General features: G+C 38.4%; 1 protein-coding gene across 1 annotated transcript; it reads right to left on the bottom strand.

The window, feature by feature from the left end:
* Positions 1-11993: 11993 nt before the first annotated feature.
* On the bottom strand, positions 11994-22704 carry LOC117914187 (PH, RCC1 and FYVE domains-containing protein 1-like). The gene is made up of 9 exons (XM_034829413.1): positions 22291-22704; positions 21218-21304; positions 18638-18727; positions 18405-18491; positions 18188-18292; positions 15033-17111; positions 14756-14902; positions 13053-13489; positions 11994-12528 (listed from the first exon to the last, which is right to left on the bottom strand). Exons 1-9 carry the CDS (start codon positions 22336-22338, stop codon positions 12360-12362), a joined length of 3249 nt encoding a protein of 1082 aa, XP_034685304.1. The 5' UTR covers positions 22339-22704; the 3' UTR covers positions 11994-12359.
* Positions 22705-23061: the final 357 nt, after the last annotated feature.

Below are 23061 nucleotides of genomic sequence, written 5' to 3'. Positions count from 1 at the left end.
TTTTGAGAAGAATGGAAGAAAGAAAAATTATTAAGGGTAATTCACCCGGAAAAAAAAGGAAAATCCAAAAGGTTTCTAGATTAGAAAGGGAATTGAAAAAACTCAAGTGCTCAGTGAATTATAATGGTGCTAGAAGGAATGCGAGGATACTTCAGCTTGCTAACTGAAGTTGTGTTTTGTTTGGTGTTGAGAAGTAAGTGAGGTTTTTCTATGCTTGTGTAATGAAGTTAGGATTATTATCGTGGAACATAAGAGAGGCTAATGATTGTGAGAAAAGAAAGGTGATCAAGACGTTGATTAAGGATCAAAAAGTGGATTTATTGTGCTTGCAGGAGACTAAGATGCAGGAGGTGTCAAAGAAGATTGTTAGGAGCCTCGGCATGGGAAGATGTTTAGAATGGGAGACCATCAACTTGAGGGAAGCCTCTAGAGGAGTGTTGGTCTTCTGGGATAATAGGGTGTTACAGTTATTGGAGGTGAAAGTGGGGACTTTCTTAGTGTCTTGTCGGTTTAAAAGTTGTGAGGATGATTTTTGTTGGAACTTCACTGGGGTTTATGGTTCTACGTTGAAGAAAGAGAGAGAAGATTTCTGGGATGAATTAGGTGCAGTGAGAGGGTTATGGGGTGGCCCTTGGTGCTTAGCAGGTATTTTAATGTGGTTAGGTTTCCTATGGAAAACAGTAGGAGAGATAGACTAACCTTTACAATGAGGAGATTCTCGGAGATTATCGAGAATTTAGAGTTAAGGGGCCTGTCTTTGCAGGGAAGCTCTTTCACTTGGAAGGGTGGGTTGAATAATCAGTCTCATTCTAAGCTTGATTGGTTTCTGGTCTAGAATGAGTGGGTAGGTCACTTTACAGGGGTTGTGCAATGTATTCTTCCTAAGTCGATTTCAGATCATTTTTCAATTCTTCTAGATGGGGGAAGAGTGAGGAGAGGCCCAATGCCTTTTAGATTTGAAAATATGTGGTTGAAGGAGAAGAGTTTCAAGAATAAGGTGTAGGCATGGTGGGAAGTTCTTAGTTTTATAGGGTTTGATAGCTTTGTGTTGTCAGCTAAGTTGAAAGCTCTAAAGCTGTTATTGAGAGATTGGAATAGGTTGGATTTCGGTAAAGTGGAAGTCAATAAGGCTTTGGATTTGAATCAGGTGAACTTCTGGGATAAAATAGAGTTAACCCAACCTCTTATTGTTCATGAATTGGAAACAAGGAAAGTAGCAAATGAGGACTTTAAAAAGTGGGTTTTTTTGGAAGAATTTCGTGGAGGCATAAATAAAGGAAGTTTGGTTGAAAAAAGGGGATAGGAACACTAGTTTCTTCCATAAGATGGCTAATACTCATAGGAGGAAGAACATGATGTCTCAGGTTAAAATAAATGGTTCTTGGTTAATAGAGGAGAATGAGATTAGAGATGGGGTGGTGAAAGAGTTTAAGTTGTTGTTGTCTGCTACAGGAGAATGGAGACCCAACATAAGTGGGACGTCTTTTGAGAGGTTGGAGGAGGCTGTGGAAATAGCTAAGCTGGAGGAGCCATTTTGGGAGCAAGAGGTGCTGAAAGCTCTTAAGGGCTTTTGTGGAGACAAAATGCTTGGGTCTGATGGTTTTACTATGGTTTTTTTTGGACATTTTCTTGGGATTTTGTGAAGGGGAAGGTTATGGGGGTTTAAGGGAGTTTCATGACCATGATCGATTTGTTAAAAGTCTGAATGCAACTTTCCTTATTTTGATCCCAAAAAAAGGGAGAGTAGAAGACTTAAGGGACTTCAGGCCTATTAGTTTGGTGGGAGGGTTGTATAAGTGGCTGGCTAAAGTTCTATCCAATAGGCTAAAGCTGGTGGTGGGCAAGGTGCTCTCTAAGGCTCAAAATACCTTTGTGGAAGGAAGACAAATTATGGATGATGTCCTTGTTGCTAATGAAGTTATAGACTTGATTTTGAAAAGAAATGAAAGGATAGTGATGTGTAAGTTGGATATAGAAAATGCATATGATCATGTAGATCGATCCTTCTTATTTTCAGTCATGAGTATGATGGGTTTTGGGGAGAAATGGATCCAATGGATGCAGTGGTGTATTTCCACAAACAACTTTTCTATTCTGATTAATGGGTCTTCTTCAGGTTTCTTTCAAAGTTCTAGGAGGTTAAGACAGGGGGACCTCACTTCTCCCTACCTTTTCGTGTTGACTATGAAAGCTCATAGTTGTCTCCTAAGGAGTGTAGTAAATGAGGGTTTTTTGTTAGCTTGCAAGGCGAGGAGTATAGGTGGTGAGTAGGTTCAGGTGTCTCACTTACTTTTCGTTGATGATACTTTGGTTTTCTGTGGGGCTTCTAAGGAGCAATTGTTGTATTTAAGTTGGATTCTAATATGGTTTGAGGTCATGTCGAGGTTGAGAATTAATCTGGACAAAAGTGAGCTAATTCTGATGGGTGGTGTGGAAAACGCAAAGACTTTGGCTGCAAATCTTGGGTGTAAGGTTGGAAGTCTTCTGTCCACTTATTTGGGATTGCCTTTAGGTGCGCTTCATATATCTATGACTGTATGGGATGGAGTGCAGAAGAGAATGCGGAAGAAATTGGTTGGGTGGAAGAGCCAATACATTTTCAAAGGAGAAAGGATCACTTTTATTCAAAATACTCAGATTGAGGATGAAACAAATTCAGAGGGATTTTTTGTGGGGAGGTGGGGCCCTTGAGCGGAAACCTCATCTTGTTTGGTGGGGTTTGGTTGCCTAAATAAAAGGAAAGGGGGGTTGGGGGTGAAGTGTCTTTCTACCTTAAATAAGGCTTTTTTGTGTAAATGAAGTTGGAGATTTGCAAATGAGAGAGAGACATTTTGGAATCAAGTGATTAGAGGAAAGTATGGGAAGGAGCAAGAGGGTTGGTGTTTTAAAGGAAGTGAGGGGTGGGTATGGTGTGGGGTTGTGGAAAACATTTAGGAAGGAGTGGACTGTTGTAAGCAGTATGCTCTATTTTGTGGTAGGGAATGTGCAAATGGTGAAATTTTGGAAAAATAGATGGTGTGGGGATGAACCTTTATGTGTTTATTTTCCCTCTTTATTTGCTTTAGCTATCTTCTAGGATGTTTGGGTAAAAGATGTGTGGTGTTCCAATGAGAGTGGGGGGAGTTAAAACTCGCATTTTTTTAGACCGTTTAATGATTGGGAGATGGATGAGGTGTGTAAGTTTTTTTTTAGCCTTAATGGGAAGAGAGTTCAACAAGCAGTGGAAGATAGGGTGATTTGGAGAGACATTAACTATAGGAGGTTTTCTGTTTAGTTTGTCTACAAATCATTAGTCTTTAGCCCTCCAACCTCTTTTTATTCGTCGGCCATTTGGAAAGTTTATGTGCAACTTAGGGTAAGTTTTTTTGGGTGGGAAGCAACGTGGGGAAAAGCTTTTACCTTGGATCAACTTCAGAAGAGAGGATGACCTTAAGCGAATATATGATACATTTGTCAAAGAGACGAATAATCAATAGATCACATTCTTCTTTACTGCGCCAAGGCAAGAACTCTTTAGGCGTTGCTTTGCTCTCTTTTTGGGGTGCAGTGGGTGCTGCCAGCCGCAGTTAAGACGACACTTTTGGGATGGGATTTTGTGGGAAAAAAGAGGAAGAGATTTTGGAGAGCAAACCCTTTATTATTTTTTTAGACGGTTTGGAAGGCAAGGAACAAAGTTGTTTTTGAGGAAGAAGAGTTGTCAATCCAAAGACTTAAGAATTCTTTTGTATATTTCCTATGGTTGGAGACGAAACTGTTTATAAAAGATGGTCCTTCGACTTTAGTTGATTTTATTAATTGGGTAGGAACCCATTGAGGGTGGGGTTCGGGCTGCACCTCCGTCCTTGGCTTCCAGCTAGGGAGTGGGGGGTGTTTTCTTCTTTGTAATCTTTTAGTCGTTGCTTTGGCGGTTTTTTAATGCATATTTTTTCCTTTGCTTATAATATATATATATATATATATATATATATATATATATATATATATATATATATATATCAAATGGTTGGACAAATGGAAAGAGGTGGTGTCTTATAAATTTTTGGGTTAATAGTCTTGTTGGCACATGATTTATGAAATCAATTGATGCATCTAATACAATAAAAAATAGGGAATTAATGTTCGAATATCTTGATGAGGTGGTTGAAGAAATTTGAGAGGAAAATGTTGTGCAAGTTATCACTAATAATGCCTTTAATTATGTGAATGTTGGAATGAGACTTATAGAAAAGATGAGAAGATTGTGATGGACTTCTTGTGGTACACATTGTATTGATTTGATATTAGAGAATGTTGGAAAGTTAAATGTTCATGTTAATACACTTTTACGAGCTAGGTAAGTAGTGAAGTTCATAGATGGACATACCTAGGTTCTTAACTTGATAAGAAACATTTACAAAAAAAAAATAAAAAAAATCATGAACTTATTCGTCAAGCAATTTCACAATTTGTTATTGCATTTCTTACTCTCCAAAGTCTTTATAAGCAACAACAAGCTCTTATAACAATGTTTTCCTCTAAATAATGGTGTTCAAGTACATAGCCAAAAAGGTAGAAGGTGTAAAAGCTTGAAGCATAGTGTTGTTTGATTCAAATTTTTGGCCTCATGTTGCTTTTTGTATAGAGACCATTATTCCATTATTTAATGTTTTGAGAGAGGTTGATTTAGAGAAAAGGCCAACCTTGGGTTATATTTATGAGTTGATGGACTTAGTCAAAGAAAAGATTGCATTTAATTGTGTGGACATGGAGAAAAATAGATGCAAGATGGATTCTGCAACTTCATCAACCTTTATATGCAGTAAGTTATTATCTTAATCCTTAATTGTGATATGAAGATAAGTTCTCTAATGTAGATAAGGTGAGGAAGGGATTATTTGAATGCATGGATAAGATGTTGGATTATAAAAAACGTTTAAAAGTTAACATTCAGTTGGACTCATATAACCAAACCATGGGTGAATTTGGAAGTCCTGTTACAATTGATTCTCAAAAATTAAGAAATCCTACAAGTTGGTGGATGCGTTTTGGGGGTTCAACATCGGAGTTGCAAAAGTTTGCTATTCGAGTACTTAGCCTTACTTGTAGTGTTTTAGGATGTGAGAGAAATTGGAACACTTTTGAATCGGTAATACTTCCTGTAGACCCCCATTTAGGTCATTCTTTGCTGCAGCTGATTTTGCCACGTGGAAGAGCCCCAGCGAGCCACGTGTCACTCTCAGATTGGTTGTTGAGGAATTAGATTGGTGGTTTGGAGGACCGATGAGAGGTCGACACGTGGCAATGAAATTCTAGAAGATTCCTGCATGCCGTTAGCAGGAGCGGAGGAGAGAGAGGCTGCAGGTGGTGGTGTTTTTGGTGGCTGTCTTTGCAGGTGGTTAGAGGGGCAAATCCGGGAGAAAAGAAGGAGATTTTTTTTGGCAGAGTGAGGCAGCTGGAGAAAAGGGGGTGCGTTTCTGTTTTGGAGAGGTTTTTTTTGCTGCGGAAGAAAAAGGGAAAGCTGGAGAGTATTCTTGAGGGGGGGATCCGGTGAGCTTCAAAAAGGAGGAGAGGCCTCCATTAACGACTGTGAGAGATTTTTCTGCGAGGTTTCGTGGGTGTCTCCATTGCTGCAAGGGGAAGCAAGTTTTTTTGTGGAAGCAGAGAGGAAAGAAATATAGTAACTAAGCTAAGAGTGTCGAAGAAGAAGAAAGCTTACCAAATCTTTGGAGGATTAAAGGAAAGATTCAGGCATGGTTTCTTTGCATATTCCTTACTCCCACTTCCTCATTGTCACTGGTTTTGATAGTTTCATCTTGCTATTTGAATATCGTTGTTTTATTTTATTGCACCTTGAGCTGTGTGAAATCTGAGTTTTTTTTATTACTCTGTTTCGATTCTTTCCGGGTTTCTTAGACTCCTTTGATAAATGACTGCTGTGTCGATTTGTTTTATTTTATTTAGCTCGGTTTTTTTTCATTAATCATATTATTACTCCATGTTTCATCCACCCGTTCCGAGTCCTCTGATTAATACATGAATCAGGATCTGGTTCAAAAGCCTATTTGTTTTCCCGTGGTTATGCTTTGTTTGTTTCTTTTTCTTTTCTCTGTTCATGGATGCTGCAAAGTCGGAATGTCAAATCTATTGGATATGAGGGAATGTAAGAGATAATTGGTTTCTGCTAATGGTGAGCGCGTGGGGGCGTTTGATCCTGTGGAAGCAACACCCATCAGAAATTGAACTCCCTTTTCCACTCGTGCAACCACCTGTTGTATAATATCAAACTCCCTTCATTTCTTTCTCGTTTTCATGATCCTTTGGTGACTCCGTTGAGTACAGCTCAAGATCAGCTCTCACTGGCGCGTCATTTGTTCCCTGTATTGGACTGCTTTCGGCTTGTTTCAGAGCAACTGGATCTAATTCAGAGCCTCAAGGGAAAATTCTGGGGATTGTTTCTATTGGGATTTTATTGCTGCCACTAATGAGAGAAAGTCACTCTCAAACCCGGGTGTTGACTCGAATCTCCCAATGACTGGAAGCCACCTTCAACCATGGTTTCTAAAAGGGTTGAAAGAAGCATGGCCTCTCAATCTCTGGCTCCTTTGCATGTCCCAAGGCATAACATACCAGGCTTTGAACCAGCTCATGTGAGCGGATCGGATTCACTAATACCCATTTCCCCAGTGTTTCTAGGTTCTGGTTCACAGCAAAGGGCAGTGGGTAATTCTGGGGTGGTTCCCTTTGCCTTTTATCCAACAGGTCCACCTATTACGTTTCTTACAATGCTGCCAGTTTACAATTTCCTAACTGAGCCAGGAGCTACTGATGCAATGACAAGACATTTTGGAGGGGATAATGGGGTGGATAACAGTGATTCTGGTTAAAACTTTGATTCATCTGAGGGGCTTGATCAGTTTGGGAATTTAAACACTTCAGGTTGTATGAGAAGAGCAGTTCCTGTTGAATCCTCAGAGGTGCCAAAGTCCGATATTCTTAACAGTGATTTTGCCAGCCATTGGCAGAATTTGCAATATGGGAGGTATTGCCAAAGTCCACACTCCCATAACCATATCATACCTACCATTCATCATCATCCTCCCTATCGTCTAATCCATCTTCATTTTCATCTCTGTTATTTCCCACGTACAAGAAGTCCCATTGTCCTAGCCACTTTTCTCTAACCACTTTTCTAATTCACCATACCCATTTCCATACCCCATGCATATCACCACCCTTATATATCCACTTACCCATTTTTCCTACCACATTTCTCTCTCTATACCCACATGCTTACTTCTCACCCATCTCTCATACCCATCTCCCTCATCACCCTTCAAATTTCCACTTTCCATACCCACCCACCAAGTTCGCTCCTCCCATTAGCTCCCCCACTGTCCGTTCCCATCGGCTTATTTTCTATCCTACCCATGTTCATACCCATCGCTCATACCCACTGAGACACTTCCTTCACTGCCCTCCATCATTCATTCACCCATGACAATCCAAAATCCTTGTAAGCCATCCAATTTCTATCATGGTGAGTGGAGTCACATGTTGCCCCGCTTCCTGGGCCGACTGAATTCAGATTTTCGTAAGATGGCAGTTGCAGCAAGGGAAAGTTCCAGGTGGCTTCTTCTTGAAATGATTAAGGAGAAGAAAAGTTCAGGGTCAGTTGAGAAGAATGAGCAGAAGCTTGGAGACCTGCTGCTTAAGAAACTAAATGGGTCAGAGCAGTTCAACGGGAAGCTTTTCCCGGGTTCAGAATTGCTAGGAACAAAGGATTATCAGGTGAAGCGTCGATTGGGAGGGGGAAGCCAGTGTAAGGAGATTCAGTGGTTGGGGGAGGGTTTTGCTTTGAGGCAATTTTTTTGGGGAGATTGAGCCATTGAATTAAGAGATTTCTTCTCTGTTGTCACTTTCCCACCCCAACATAATGCAGTACCTTTGTGGATTTTATGATGAGGAAAAGAAAGAGTGCTTACTCGTGATAGAGATGATGAACAAGGATCTTCACAGTCAGATAAAAGAAAATTGTGGACAAAGGAAGCGTATTTTGTTTCCTCTCCCGGTCAGGGTTGATCTCATGCTTCAGATTGCCAGAGGCATGGAGTATCTTCACTCTATGAGGGTCTATCATGGAGATTTAAACCCTCCTAATATTTTTCTAAAGGCAAGGAACTCCTCCACTGAAGGTTACTTCCATGCAAAAGTTTCGGGTTTTGGGCTATCGTACATCAAGAATCACATTTTTTCTCGGAGCTCCCCAGGCCAGAATGGAACTGACCCTCTCATTTGGCATGCACCAGAGGTTCTGGCTGAGCAAGAACAGCTAGGAAGTAGTTGTAGTTCCAAGTTCTCAGAGAAAGCTGATGTTTACAGTTTTGGAATGCTTTGTTTTGAGCTTCTGACTGGGAAAGTTCCTTTTGAGGATAACCATCTTCAAGGAGACAAGATGAGCAGAAACATAAGAGCAGACTTTGGGTGATCAAAGTGTGGATGCCAGTGTGTCTCCGATTTGGAGGGTCTGTCTAAACAAGGAGTTGCATCTGCTTCACGGTTATTGAAGATGTTTTCATTTGCGTGCTAGCAATGAGACCCCGAAAAAAAAATTCTGCAAAGCTCCATTTGAGGTTTAACTGGGTGATATTGGTTAAATTTTGATCCTGGCCTGGATCCATCACCCGGATTTTTATTCCTGGTATAAGAACAGCTTTTGGCAAGGTCAAAATCAATTGCAGTGTTGTTCTTCGCTGCAGTCATGGCAACCCTGTCACATTCCGATCCCAGGCGCCGATATTCATGGTGGTAGGACAGCCACATCAGTCCAAAGAATTCAAATGGCTTCCGGAAAATCTTACAGATATGGATGTCAAAGTCAAAGCAATGATCAAGCTCATTGAAGAAGATGCAGATTCCTTTGCACGGAGGGCTGAAATGTATTACAAGAAGCGTCCAGAACTAACGAAACTGGTTGAGAAGTTTTACCGAGCTTATAGAGCATTAGCCGAACGGTATGATCATGCAACGGGGAAGCTACGCCAGGCCCATCGAACCATGGCAGAAGCGTTTCCTAACCAAGTACCTTATGTACTGGCTGATGACTCACTCTCAGTTTCTACAACCCCTGGGCCCGAGCGGCTCTCACCCTGTTTTATCTTTAATAAGATTGATGGGTTGATTAATGGGTTGCAATTGAGTCACTAAACGGCGTATCCTAAGCTGGTCAGGATTGTCCATGAAGTTGATGGGATTATGGGCTTGTTCAAGTCAGAGGAATACTTGCCAGGTTTTGATCCGTTACTTGCAGGACCCGCAGGTGAGAATTCGGGCAGAATGGGCACCACCAGGGCAGTTACATAGCATTCCCAGCTGCACCCTTACATGGCCACCGATTCGTACTGACACATTGACAAAGCCCATAGATTTATTGATGCTTAACAAATTCAAAGAAGGAAGCAGAAAAGCATGGCTGAAATTATGGGAGGGAATGGTGATGTCGAGTCCAAGAATGAAGAGGCAGATATGTACAGAAAAGGGGACTGAAACAAGTGACAACGCAGTATTAGATACAGCCCGGGGCCCCATTCATACCCGGCCATGCATGGCCACCTTTAGTATTGGGCCACTGTTGAGCCACGTGTCCCACTCCTCTACACTCATGCAAACTTTTGAAAATAGATTTCCAGAAAAATCTCCTTTTTTTTTACATGGTCTTAAATCTTCATTTCTTTTATTTATTATTATTTCTTGGTTTTGAATAAATCCCATTTCAATAAATTATTTCTTACCATTCTTTTTATTAAGCATGAATTATTTTATTTTTTATTTATTTTATTTTTATTTTATTTTATTTGTTTATTCTTATTTTTTAGTTGTTTTATTTATTTATTTATCCTATTTATTCATTGTTATCATTATCTTTTTCTTTAACTTTAAATATTGCCCATCTTTTCAATAAAAATTTGTCGTCATCATCTTTGACATGTAATTTTAACAACTTCCATGATTTTAAAATGTATTTAAAAATAAGCAAGAATCAAATTTTGTAATTCCTAATGATGGAATTTACGGATTTGGTTCGTGCAAAATAAACGGGCTTTGGTGGGGGCACTACATATGAGATTCCATGATTGATTGATTATTTGGTTGACTTGTTTGCCATGCATGACTGACTTATTTCTGTTCCTTGACTTGCGCATAAATTATAAATGTTCCTCGTTCACTAATCCTGCTTCATGATAGCGCATTTAGTCACTGGAGATCCAGGTACGCATCCACTTCCACCTTGGTTATCCTCTATTGCATTTTCTGATTCCCATATGTGCATGATTGATTCGGATATTTATTGATTTCCTCATCATTGCCACATCAGCTTCATTTTATTAGTAGAGACCCGACTTTAGGGACTTAGAGGGGTGCTACGGTCTTTGTCGTACCTTCCCGATAAGTAACCTGACCCCCGAACCCGATCCAGTTTTTCGTAGACCAACCTTTTTCAAAACAAGGAGTCACACTTAGGGTTTTTCTTTCTTATTTTGTTTACCCTTTAAAAATAAAACAAAAATAAGTGGCGACTCCAAGTCATTTTCAAAGAATCAATAAAAATCAATTTTTCAAACAATAAGTCGAGCTCGCCATCGAGTGGGAAACGCATTGAGCCGAAAATGCGGGGTCCACACTTCCATTTCCAAAAATTTTCTTACATATTTTTTATTCTAATGTTAAAAAACTTTAATTTCATCTCAACACATAAATTTGTTTTATTATTATTATTATTATTATTATTTGTAGATTCTAGTGAAACAAACTTGAACATAAGAGGTTAAATGCTCTAGTGTATGTGAGGTACAACACTAGATTAAGAGAGAGAAGTCTACAAAGAAAAAAAAATATTGATTCGATTTTGGTAGATAAGATTGATTCAAATAATGAATAGATTGCCGAAAAAGAAGCTCCCCTCATCCCATTTGATCTTTGTCGGCTTGAAGATAATGAACTATTCAATGTTGATGCAATTAGAGTTGTGTCATCCAAAGACCAATAGACTCAAACATCATTGTATAACATGATAGCTTCACATTCCAACAAAAGGAAACATGATGAGTTTGCAAGTGCTAAACATTTTAAGTTACAAATGTGATTATAATATTTACACCTAATTGATACTTTATGCTAGGTAAAAGTGGAGACAAAGGCAGAGAGAATGAGATGAATTTGACACCAATTCATGAAGGTGAAGAATTAGATGAAATGACATGATTTGATAGTGGAAACTTTCATACTATTGATACATTGAATGAGGATGATGATGACATTGGAGAGGAGAATTTAAGTTGAAACATTTTAGTCATATGTGTTCAATTCTATTTGTTATTTTGACTTAGTTGTGGTTTTTTGTGAAAGTATGGAACTAATATGATTTTTTTATGATTCTATTGAATTGTTTACATGTTTTCCATTTATGCTATTTTATTTTAATTTTTTGTATATTTTAATTTTTTTTAATTATAAAATAAGGATTTCAAAATGCTTATACCTCAATACTTGAGGCTTACGCCTGACCTCATAAACACAAAAATGCCTCATCTTAAGTTTTTGCCTTTCAAAACTTTGTAATTCATTCTCAACTTTTTCTTCTAATCAAACCAGAAAAAAACGGCTGCAAGTCACCGAAAAAACCATAAAAAAATCATTTGAAAAGTTTTTTACTACTCATTATAAAATTACTAAACCTGTTGTCTAGAAATTTTTTTTTTTAAAAAAATGACAATAACAACAAAACGACCCATATAACATTTATTTGAAAGGAAATGCAGGTGCAATGCAGATTGATGAAAGAGAGATGGAGTTATGATGCCTTGATACTAATTACAGAAGTAGGTGACAGAGTTGGTATAGGTTTCTCTCTAACGCTGACGCGTCCACCGATTATTACTCACAACCGTGTGAACATATCCTTTGTCGCCAAGTTGCTGAATAGTGAACCACAGCCCATGTTCGCATTTATACGGACATTAAGGGAGGAAAAGGGAGAGGAAAAGAATGCATTTCCGACGCTACATGGAATTCAATACACAAAGATGGTTCTACAACTTCATCTACTGTACAACTACAATGCAAAAGAGAAAGAATCAAGGAATTAAAAGAATTACAGCTAAGCTTCCCTCTGCCTCTAAATCACATCATCTTCACTTTCATGGAGCTTTCCTTTCCTTTCTTCTTTTTAATTCGTAAATTAAGTGAATCCTTCTGTGCCATTCCTCTGAAAAAGAGCTTCTTTAGCTGCTAAACAGTACACGTGTTCACCCGACTAGATTCATAATGCCATTCAGGTAGCAGCTGGCTTTCAACATTTAATGGCATGAGACTAAGTACTGAGACTAAGTTTGGGAAGATTGTGCCAACTCATTACTTTCATCTGTTGGTGCTGGAGGAACCGATGACCCAGTTGGAGCACTGCTTGATGCTGATGGGGTATACTTCCTAAGAAGCCTTTCTTTGTTTTCCTTCCACCATTCTTCTGCCTGTTGGCCGCCAAACTTCCGTTTGCTGTAGAAACATTGGAGAAATGTGAGGTTGTGATGGGAGAGAAAAACTAAGGAAACCCAATATCGTTCAGGACCAGATGGCTTTAGAGATTATAGTGCAAGAATGTTGTCCCATGTGCTTCATGAAAATAATTAAAATCATTAGCTGTGTTGATATTGCAGTCATTCAGCGATTAGAAGGTGGTACACAGAGAGAAGGCCCAAAGTGACATGGATAGAATTATAAAGAATGGACTGAAATGGGCAAGGAGGGAACAGAGTTATTGTATGGATCCCAATTGGACATAGTAAGACGCTAAACATAATAATAGAATTAGTTATATTAGTTCATCCATACATATTTGTCATTTCAAGAATGTTTTTTGATCCTTACAATATAACACAATTGCTAATATGACTACAAAATCATGCCAAAAACAAATATTTTTCCCAAGAATGTAGCCAATTAAGAATAATTTGTATATATAACCTATAGCATAGATCTTCCACACACATGCACAGTTGAAAAACCATCTATATACATACCTGAATCTAACTCTCTTGAAGATCTTGGTACCATTTTTGAGTGCAATGAAAGTCACATAAACACCAGGCTCAAATTGTTCAGTACTTTCTGGTTCTCCTTCATATTTTGCTGCTGATCTTGAGCCATTTTCTGTGCTTTGTTGAGGCACAGCATCTCTTGTAATTGAAATGGATAATTTACTGCTGTCCTGTACAGAACTTTCACCATTCTGTGATAGGTCTGTAAGCCCTGCAGCATTTACATGATCCTCCACACCCAAGGGATTGGTAACAGAGGCATTTTTCTGGTCAGATTCCAAGTCTGCTGGTAAAGAAGATGAAAATTCGGCTGCTTGAGTTCCACTGGTATTTAGAAAAGCTTCAATTTGAGTTTGCATAGATTTAAAGGTTTCACTGTCATAGACCTCAGGAGGTAACTGCTTTTCCATTTCTTTAAGCTGAGTCACATGAAAAGCAGCAAGCATATAGGCCAGTTAGCATGATGCAATTTGTCACAAAAACACTACGAAGATGAACACAGTTTTTCATCTACGTCACTGTAGTTATTTCTCACAGATAAACCATCCAACGCACATTATTTTGTATTAGAAAGCTTGAGTATTCTACTACTCTACATCTTCCAGAAGAGGATCTTTAAATACCTTGAGCCTACACTAGCAGAAAAAAAGGAGCATTTCTGACACTATGATAACTGTGAACTAGTTAGTAAGCTCATGAGCGAGGACATTAATAATGGCGTGTTTATTAGCAGCAAGCATGACATGCATCACATGGGAGTTACTGCAGGTATCAGGCTCCATGGGTGTACTGCCTTTGCTTTTTTATTTTTATTATTATAAAAAATATGCAATTTGTCATGCAGAAAGTTATTTCATCATATGCAGACCAAAAGTTAACAGTTGGATCATTTTTAAAGTGAATCGGCACTAAATTCGTGGATTCATGAGCACTCTCAAGATAATCCTATAGAAAAATGCTTATTGAGGCTTCAAATGTCAATTCCAAGGAGGACTCACAAACATAAATCACCAGACCAAAGCAAAAATTTCAGGTAATGGTGAACCCTTCCTGTATAACTAAGAGCTTTTTGTCTTATTTTCTCATAGAAATATCATATCATACTTATTCATCATCATCACGCACACACTCACACATATAGAAAGGCTCATATAAATACCTCTCTAGGCGCTCAAAATCTTAAACTTATCAACAGAATAACGAATGAAAAGATATTCATATTTGTATTCTTTCCTCGTATTTGGTTTGGCCATTGTAGGGTATTATGATCTATACATATTCTTAATCCCTCTTAGGGAAACTCATATCCATGCACCTATATCTATATCATTAATAAGATCAACACGAAAGAGGGAAATCAAGCCACCAAGGATGAAAACACATTATCCTCTTTTCATTATGTTGATTTGTCTTACTTTTGCTTCAAGTCTAAAACTACAAATGGACCATATTTCATTATTTCATCACTACAACTAACTTATCACATTTGTTTTATCAGCATTAAAATTTTTTCATTTTTATTGACAATCATGCAATTTGAAATGGTTTTTTGTTTTTCCTTACCAAAAAAGTTAATGAATCTTTTGAATGAAAAGTAAACCTATGCTAAGATGGGATTGACAACTTAAAAGAGTTTGATTTCTTGAAAAAACCAGTTCTTGCCAAAACAGTTGATGCAAGTATACCTGTGTTGTGATGGACTTGACAACTTCCTTTGCTACCGTGCATTTAGAAGATTCCTCCAGAGCCAACAAGTCAGCTTCTTGAGCATTTTTACGTAATTTCTGAATCTCTGCATCTTGACCTTCTGACTTCTGCTTCAAACTTCTAACCTAAAGTCAGGGAAATGAAAAACTAAGCTAGTACCAAGGCATTGCAAAATGAAATTAGGTTCAGAAGTTTGAAAAAATGGACCAGTACAATGATTCAAATAAGCTTAACTACGAAATAGAATTCTCTTACTTGGTTTTGCAGCTTTGTTACTTCTTGATTTAGTAGCTCATTTGTCTTCTTGAGACTATCAATTACACTCCTTGAAAATACAGGACCAGCAGAGCGTGGAGGGCTTGGTCTCCTAGAGTATGGTGAAACAGGTCTTGAGAATGCCGGCTGAGGTGGAGGTGGAGGTGCAGTCTGAGGTGATGCTGTAATAACAGGCTTTAAAGCATTTTGAAGAGCACTCAGTGAACTTGGAAATGCAATGTCTTTAAGAAGTGATGGACCTTGGGAAGATTGGATCATGGGAGAAGGATCTGGTCTTGGCCCAAACCTTCCTGGTTTAAATTCAAAATAATTGATTGGTCCAGGAGACATCAGAATCCTTGCAGACCTTACCTCTCCTCTATCTGACCTGATTGTTGCATCTATTGAACGGCGGGGGACAGTGTTTTTCCTATTAAAAATAGAGGCATTTCCAGCCTCAGCTGCTTTGAGTTTTGCATAGCAAGGGTCACATACTCGATGCGGTTTGCCTGGAGTTGGAGCCAATGCAGCTTTTAATGCCTTTTTGGAACTGCAAGCATGGCAATGCACCAGCCCACAGTTGTAGCAGTTGTGCCGCTTCCTGGTAAAACCAAATGCCTGCCTGCAACCAGAGCAAACTGATTGGTCTGCTCCAGAGACCCACTTATGAATGCAAATACTTGCAGTGAAATTGGAACCACATGATATGCTTTTTACATTCCTATCTTTTAGCGCTTCGACAAATGTTGGAGATCTCCGATCTTCTGTGTCCCCATGTCCCAATCTTCCATTGGCACCTCTTCCCCAAGTGAATACTTCACTTCTTGATGTCAGCACAGCAACATGATAGGCCCCACATGAAATTTCTTCAACAAACTCACCGACCAATTTATCTTGTACCAAACAAGGTAATCTCCCATCAGAAAGTGGATTTCCTAGTTGACCATATGCAGTACCACCCATTGTGAACACATGTCCTGATGTAGTGAGGGCAACAGTCATAGTATGTCCACATGCCAGCTGATGGAAATTATAGTCAATAAGTGCAGAGACACAAGTCGGAAGCAGGTAAGTTTCCTTGCTTCCATGACCTAAACGGTGTTTATCACCATCACCCCAGGTGAACAACTTTCTAGATGAAATATTTGTACCAGACTGGCTCATAACCTCTATGATAGCCGCTGTATGCCATACTCCACATGCAACCTTAATCGTCTTAAGTCCACTTAATATTTGAACCTCCCTTGGATATGGAACACTTTCTCGATCTCCATGGCCTAGAACACCAAAAGTTCCATCACCAAATGTAAAGAGTTTCCCATTGGAAGTTGCCAGTGCTGAGTGCCATGTGCCACATGCAACAGATAAAACCTGAAGTCCTTCTAAAGGACCAGAAACTCTTTTTGGTATCCAGTGGCTAACATCAGTGCCATGACCAAGAAGTCCAGCATTATGAGTACCATCACCCCAGGTAAATAAATCACCGGATGTAGATACAGCACATGTATGATACTCACCACATGCAACAAAGTCCACATTATTTACTGCTAGAAATTCAACAAGATGAGGGCGACTGAAGTCGTTATCTATTCCATGGCCAAGTCTCCCACCAGATTCCTCCCCCCAGGTGAAAACTTCTCCTTGCCTGGTAACAAGAGCAACATGCCGAACACCACAAGCAATCTGATGAACATCTAGAACCACATTTGACTCCAAGGATTTTGGAGTCAGAACATCTATTTTTATAGGGAATGGGCTCACTGATCCATCAGGTAAAACCCCATCACACCATACCTCTCCCCAGACATAAACATCACCCAACGATTCTATGTCATCTGGTCCAGAACCTTGACTTGAGCAGCTAGGAGTGCTCGAAATACTAATCCGGAAACCATCCACTCCACTTGTTCTTAGTTGCATATTTGTGCGTTCTGACCCCGCATCTGAGCTCGCCCAATTCAAAGAAGAGTCACGAGAACTCAGATCAACAGATGACCTACCACGAGCAATGCTTGAAGCAAAATCTAGATTTACACCAAATGGCCGGCCATTTTGAATGAAATCCCCACCATCATGGAACTGAAATAGCATAATATATCTTAAATAAATGATGAAAAAACTTAATAACATCTAATGGATATTCTGAGCAAAACAAACAAATTAAATAGATGAGCTGCCCTACATTATTCACTGTTGATAAGAGAATTTAATATTGAGTATGTTGCATCGTATGAAAAAATTATGCTTGATAATTAAATTATAGCATGCAAAACACCATGAGAATTTGCATCGAAGAAGTAAAATAAATACTATTCTTCAGTTATCCAAATGAGATCTATTAGGTTAAACAAAGACACTAATTAACAAACAAGGGATGTTGAAAAAATCACACATGTAGCATATGAAGGTACCATTCTTCTGTAAATAAATGTTTACACTGTTAAAACAACGTGTGAAAGGATTTCTGTGAACAGAATAACAAGATCAAGGATGCCAATATAGTTGTCCAAGGTTTACAAGATTAGAATCTACCAAAAGTGAGAACATCATCCTTGCATCAAATCAAATTTACTTGGAAAAACTTGTCAAACTGACAATTTCAGAAAAAGTGTAAAAACTTCTATAAAACTAAAGGGAATGAAAGGAGGCCTCCCCCCCCACAATACAAGTCACCAGATGAACTGAAGTAGCTGACCATAGTTTCCCTATAATTTGATAAGGACAGGTTGGCTTGGTTTTTCATCAAACCAATTTCAGGTATCATGGAACTCAATTGTAAACACACCTACACACGCGCACATGCACACATATTGTAGATGCAGGCCAGTAGATGAACCTACTTGTACAAAAGATAATGTAATGAGAACAATTCTTTTACCCGGGAAATTTGGATTTGTTACCCAAGTAGTGATCATAACTATTTTGAAATATAGCTATGAACATGTACTATAGTTTCTCAAGTGATGAAACACTAGAGAAAAGGTAATTTTAGCACTCAATTTGTTTTTGCATACAACCTCGTGAACTAAAATTCACGTACTTAAGGCAGAAAGCATGAAACATAGCCAAGGATACTCTGCAAAGTGAGGAACAATGTAATATAAGGAACTAAAGTACTAAGCATAAATATATTGATGTTGAAATGAAATTCTCACATCGGGAATGTCACTTCTGGTGCGCCTATTACGATGTTGTCCAGTAGAAATTAATGCCTGGAGACCCGCAAGCCAAACTTCAGCTTCAACTTTGTCCTTGCAGATCTATGGGTTAGAAACAGTTAAGATTGATTGACCGACTTATCATCAAGGTAATCAAAGTTGGCTTTTGACTTGAAAGTATTAAAGTTCAACTGAATAATCCCATTTCACTAACCAGATCAAGAGATCTTTCACCGTTATTGTATAGAAGTGAAAATGATAAATAATCTTTTTCAGGGCGCAAATATCTTCTAAAAACAGCCTGTAGACAATAACAAACAAGTGAAATCTGAGTCTCTTTTGTTTCTTGCAAATTGGAAGTCTTGGTAGCGCATTATACAAGAGTGTGTTAAATGAATGTCAAACATAAAAACTATTAGTTAGCTCTCAATCTACAGCATTACTGACAGTTCTCTGTCCAGGGATAATCCGTGATACAGAAGATAGTTTCAAATTTCTTTCTTCTCCATGTGAATACCAGATCAATGTCGTTTCATCCTGTGAATTACATCAGACTGTAAGCATTGACACATTTGAGGTTCTTGAAAAATATATCATGATTGTGCAAAGAGAAGTCAAAGACGAAACAGTCCATTAAGAAATAAGCAGGTTTGTTATTCAAACTCTAAAATATATAAATATAGTAATACAAAGGCCCATGGGCACATTTTATATTTATATATAATATACATTAGCCAATGCATCTATATGTATATACATAGGTCAAAACTTCAATCAGACAGGTGCAAGTTGATGAATAGTGCACAAGTATTTCAATTGGCCAAGGCCCATAAGGCCCATGTGGGATGAAAGGTGTTTAGAGCCCAATGCTTGGGCTGGGTTTTTCCAGCAGCATCGCCCATAAAATGGGCAGCAACTCCGGAGATGTTGGGTCTCCCATGAAGTCTTTGTTTGTTTGTCGTTGTTCTGTTTTTTTTTTCAATTACGGCAGAGGAAAGAACAAACGTTCTGAAAAAAAAAGGGGGCTGATTAAGAAGACATGGCGGTTCCTCCTCGTAACTGAAAATCTGGGTTATCTTCACCTGTGTTATGTTGGCTTTATGTCAAGGGTGCTCTTCATCATATGTGGAAAACTTATCTGGTGAGATTTATTGATTACTTGTAAGCGTGAGAATTGTTATGGTTGTTTCTCTTCCTCCATCTTTGTAATACCACAATTCTGTTGCTATAGAGTTGAGTAGATGATAGACACTATAACCTCTTATCATGCTACTCCTCACATGGAGTTGTTTGCAAACTACAAAGCTGGAGACTTTGGGGCAGTCTCAATGGGAAATTCTACTCACTCCTAGATTGTGGGGATGTATGATGTACGTCTTGAAACCAATGTTAGATTCTAGTTGACCTTGAGAGATGTGAGGTATGTGTAAGATTTGCTCCTTATTTTGCAATTGATAGGAAAGCATGTGAAAGTCATTTTGGTGGTGGTAAATGGAAACTTATTATGGGTTTATTTAGTGTTGCAGAAGGAGAGGTTTGTTCCACCCTGTACAAGACCCAAGGGAGAGTTTGCAAGAGTGAGTTGAATGCTTCATAGGATGTTTCCTTAGCAGGAGATCTAGATATATGAGCAAGAAAGAATTGTAAATTGTGGCAAAGAAGTCATAAATCCTTTTGTCTAAAAATGAATCTTTTTCTCCATGAGATCATTGTTTGCTTGGTAAACAATAAAGAGTTTCCTTCAATGGGACTTTGCAAAGGAAGATGGAGAAGCTAGAGTTGATCTATTCTGATGTTTGTGGACCTATAGATGTGGAGTCCCTTAGAAAAAATAAATGCTTTGCTCCTTTCATTCATAAAGCTGCCTGGAAATATGAATGTATTTGTTGAGAACAAAGGATCAGGTTTTCAGCACTTTCAATAAGTCCATGTCGTAGCTGCAAGAAAGACGGTTGAAAGTTGAAACTGAAGTGCCTAAGGTCTAATAATGGAGGTAAGCATATATCTCAAGGGAATTTGAAACTTACTATTCTAGAAATGGCACAAGACATGAGCAAACAGTACCTAGTACCAACAGTATAATGGCGCAGCTGCAAGGATAAGTCACGCTATCATTAAGAGGGTCAGGTGCACACTGAAAACTAAAAAATTGCCTAAGACGTTTTAGGGGGAAGCTGCCCAAACTGCATGCTTTTTAATACACAGGTCCTTATCAAATCCAGGGAACTTTGAGGCTCCCTAAAAGGTGTGGATAAGTAAGGATCTCTACTATTTTCATTTAAGCATCTTTGGATGCAAAGCTTTTGTGCATGTTCTCAAAGGACAAAGATCCAAGCTTGATGATAATGCAACTCTAGACATATTTGTTGGATCTGGTGATGTAGAATTTGATTCAACCTATGGGATTTAGCTAACAAGAAAATTATGGGAACTAAAGATGTAATCTTTCCAAAGGATCAAACCTTAGAAGAATTTGGCAAGACTAAGCAACCCAAAGGTACAGATGATGGCTTGACAAAGTTGATACCTATTCCTTCTTCATCACAATAGCCTAGACAAGAAGAGAGAGTTGATGAATCAGCATGTGATACGTCACATGAGCTAACAAGAGATAACAGTTCAGTTGAAATGTCTGCATAGGAGCCAATTGAGCGGGGGGGGTGGTCACTTCATTAAAAATTTTTAGTACTTTAGGTTAGGAGCCCAAGTATGTACTTGTGTTTTGAAAGGATTTACAGATGCCGATATAGTTGGTGAAGTTAACAGTAGGAGGCCAGCCTTCATCAAAAGATTGGGTGAACACATTGAGACTAATTAGAAATACTCTATTTATTGTCATTTAATTGGTTCTCTCTCTCTCTCCCTTTCTCTCCTTTTCCTTCTCCATCCACTTAGAAGTTTGCATTCCAGAATGTCAAATGCAGTTTTAGCAACAACCATGTATGACATAGAGACATGGTCTAATGGTTAGACTGACTACCATTGGTGTAAATAATTTTTTCAATTGGAAAGGAAATAATAACTTACTGTAGAGATTCTGAATGGACGAAACTTGGGCTTCCCTTTCCGGCTGTACTTGATTAGCTGAGTCCCTTTTTTCAAAGTAACAAGTGCCTACCAAAGAGAAAAATTCCAAACCCATGTAAAAGCGCCCAGAAACCAAATAAATTCAAATTTGAATGACTATCATGCCATAAAAGAACAGATGTCATGGGACCATGTTCTACACCATAATATAATCATTAGCATTCAGATTTTCAGAATGGCTACCAATTTTCATTCACTAACTACACACACTTCTATATCTATATATATATATATATTCTTTTTTACCTTTCTTCCCTTCTTCTCCTTTATGTGTGCTTTCCATTATTTTTATCATCCTGTTGCTGACATTTAGCTAATCCTTTCCCCTAGGCTACCCAAGTCTGGTTGGATACTCAAAGCAGCCCAAAACATTTACCCCAGTATTTGGATTTATCATTGTCCAGCCTTTTTTTTTTTTATAGTCATTTGGAAATTAATGTTCCTAAAATCCATCATCTGGAAATACAACTGCAAGCTGGCTTGTTCTCTTCTAACGCCTTGATCTGCATAACATTACAATACCCTTCATGCTGATACTGTTCGCAAATTCAAGCTATAGTATTTAAACTGCAAAACAGATCAGCAGGTCCATTAATGCCATCAACTAATCTGACTGCCAACAACATCTTGCAAGCTATTTAGTCCTTATAACTTTTGCCCTTCGCTTGTTCACACGGTCCTTTCAACTTCCTCCTTCCACTCTTTCTTTCTCTCTTTTTTTCTGCTTACCAAAGAAGCTTAAATTCGTTCGTTATTTTCACCAAATTTCTTTCCTTTCATTCATCACCAATTTTAACACGAGCAAATTGCCACATTCGGTAAGAAAAGAAAGCAAATTAAGATTTCAGATATGAGCCAATCTAATTTCCTACTCCACCTAATTCTTCATTTTCTAGAAATAACACAAAAGACTAGATTAAAAACTCCATTTTCTTTTAGTTTCCTAAATTTCCTCATCAACCAAACAAAGCTTAATAAATATTAGGGGAAAAAAAAACAAAAAGGGAACTCACTTGCTCGATGTCACGCTCAGAATTCCCATAACTAACAGGATCTGCCATTCCATCTGAAAAAATTCTATGGAAAGCACCGGAGAAAGGAGAAGCGAACTCGTCTCGACCAACTGCATCAGGTGCGGCGACTTCCGTGCCCCGGTCTTCATAGATGTAAATCTATTCTATTTCGGCCTATCATCAAATTCTCCAATCCTCAATATAGAAAATTGATCAACAAAAAAAACTTAAAATTCATGCAAACATCAAAACTAATTGGCACTCTTCTTCATCCATCAACAGCCTCGACATCAATCCGAAAATCAAAATGATCTACACCTCGAGCTATAAGTTCAATAATTTGGTGAAATTTCAATAAAAGTTGCTCTCTGTTGAATGTGTGAGCAGATTGAGACTCTGCACATTGCAAAGGAAATCCTAGAGAGAGGAGAGAGAGAGGAAAGAGCGAAATGACAGGTAACGGTTAATGTTTAACGGGAGCGATCTTGGCGCGCTTTTTTTGGGGGCATTCACCAAGTTTTTTTCTTTTTGTTTATTAGAAAAGATTGCGTTATTTATTGACACGTGGCATGACAAATGGACTCCTGATTGTTGACCATGGGATGTCCAGCTTCCACGTTTGTTTGGAGTATTGGGAAAAGTAAATTTTGATAATTTTTTTTCCAAAAAAAAAGCCAAAAAACAAATGAAAATAATAATAAACCAGTTTTAATGGCATATTTATTAAGGTTTGGAAAATAAGGTGGCCTTAAAATAAGATTTCAATCTTTT

This window comes from Vitis riparia, chromosome 5 (assembly GCF_004353265.1).
Source record: "Vitis riparia cultivar Riparia Gloire de Montpellier isolate 1030 chromosome 5, EGFV_Vit.rip_1.0, whole genome shotgun sequence".
Lineage (NCBI taxonomy): Eukaryota > Viridiplantae > Streptophyta > Magnoliopsida > Vitales > Vitaceae > Vitis > Vitis riparia.
This window is presented reverse-complemented; position numbering and strand designations above follow the sequence as displayed.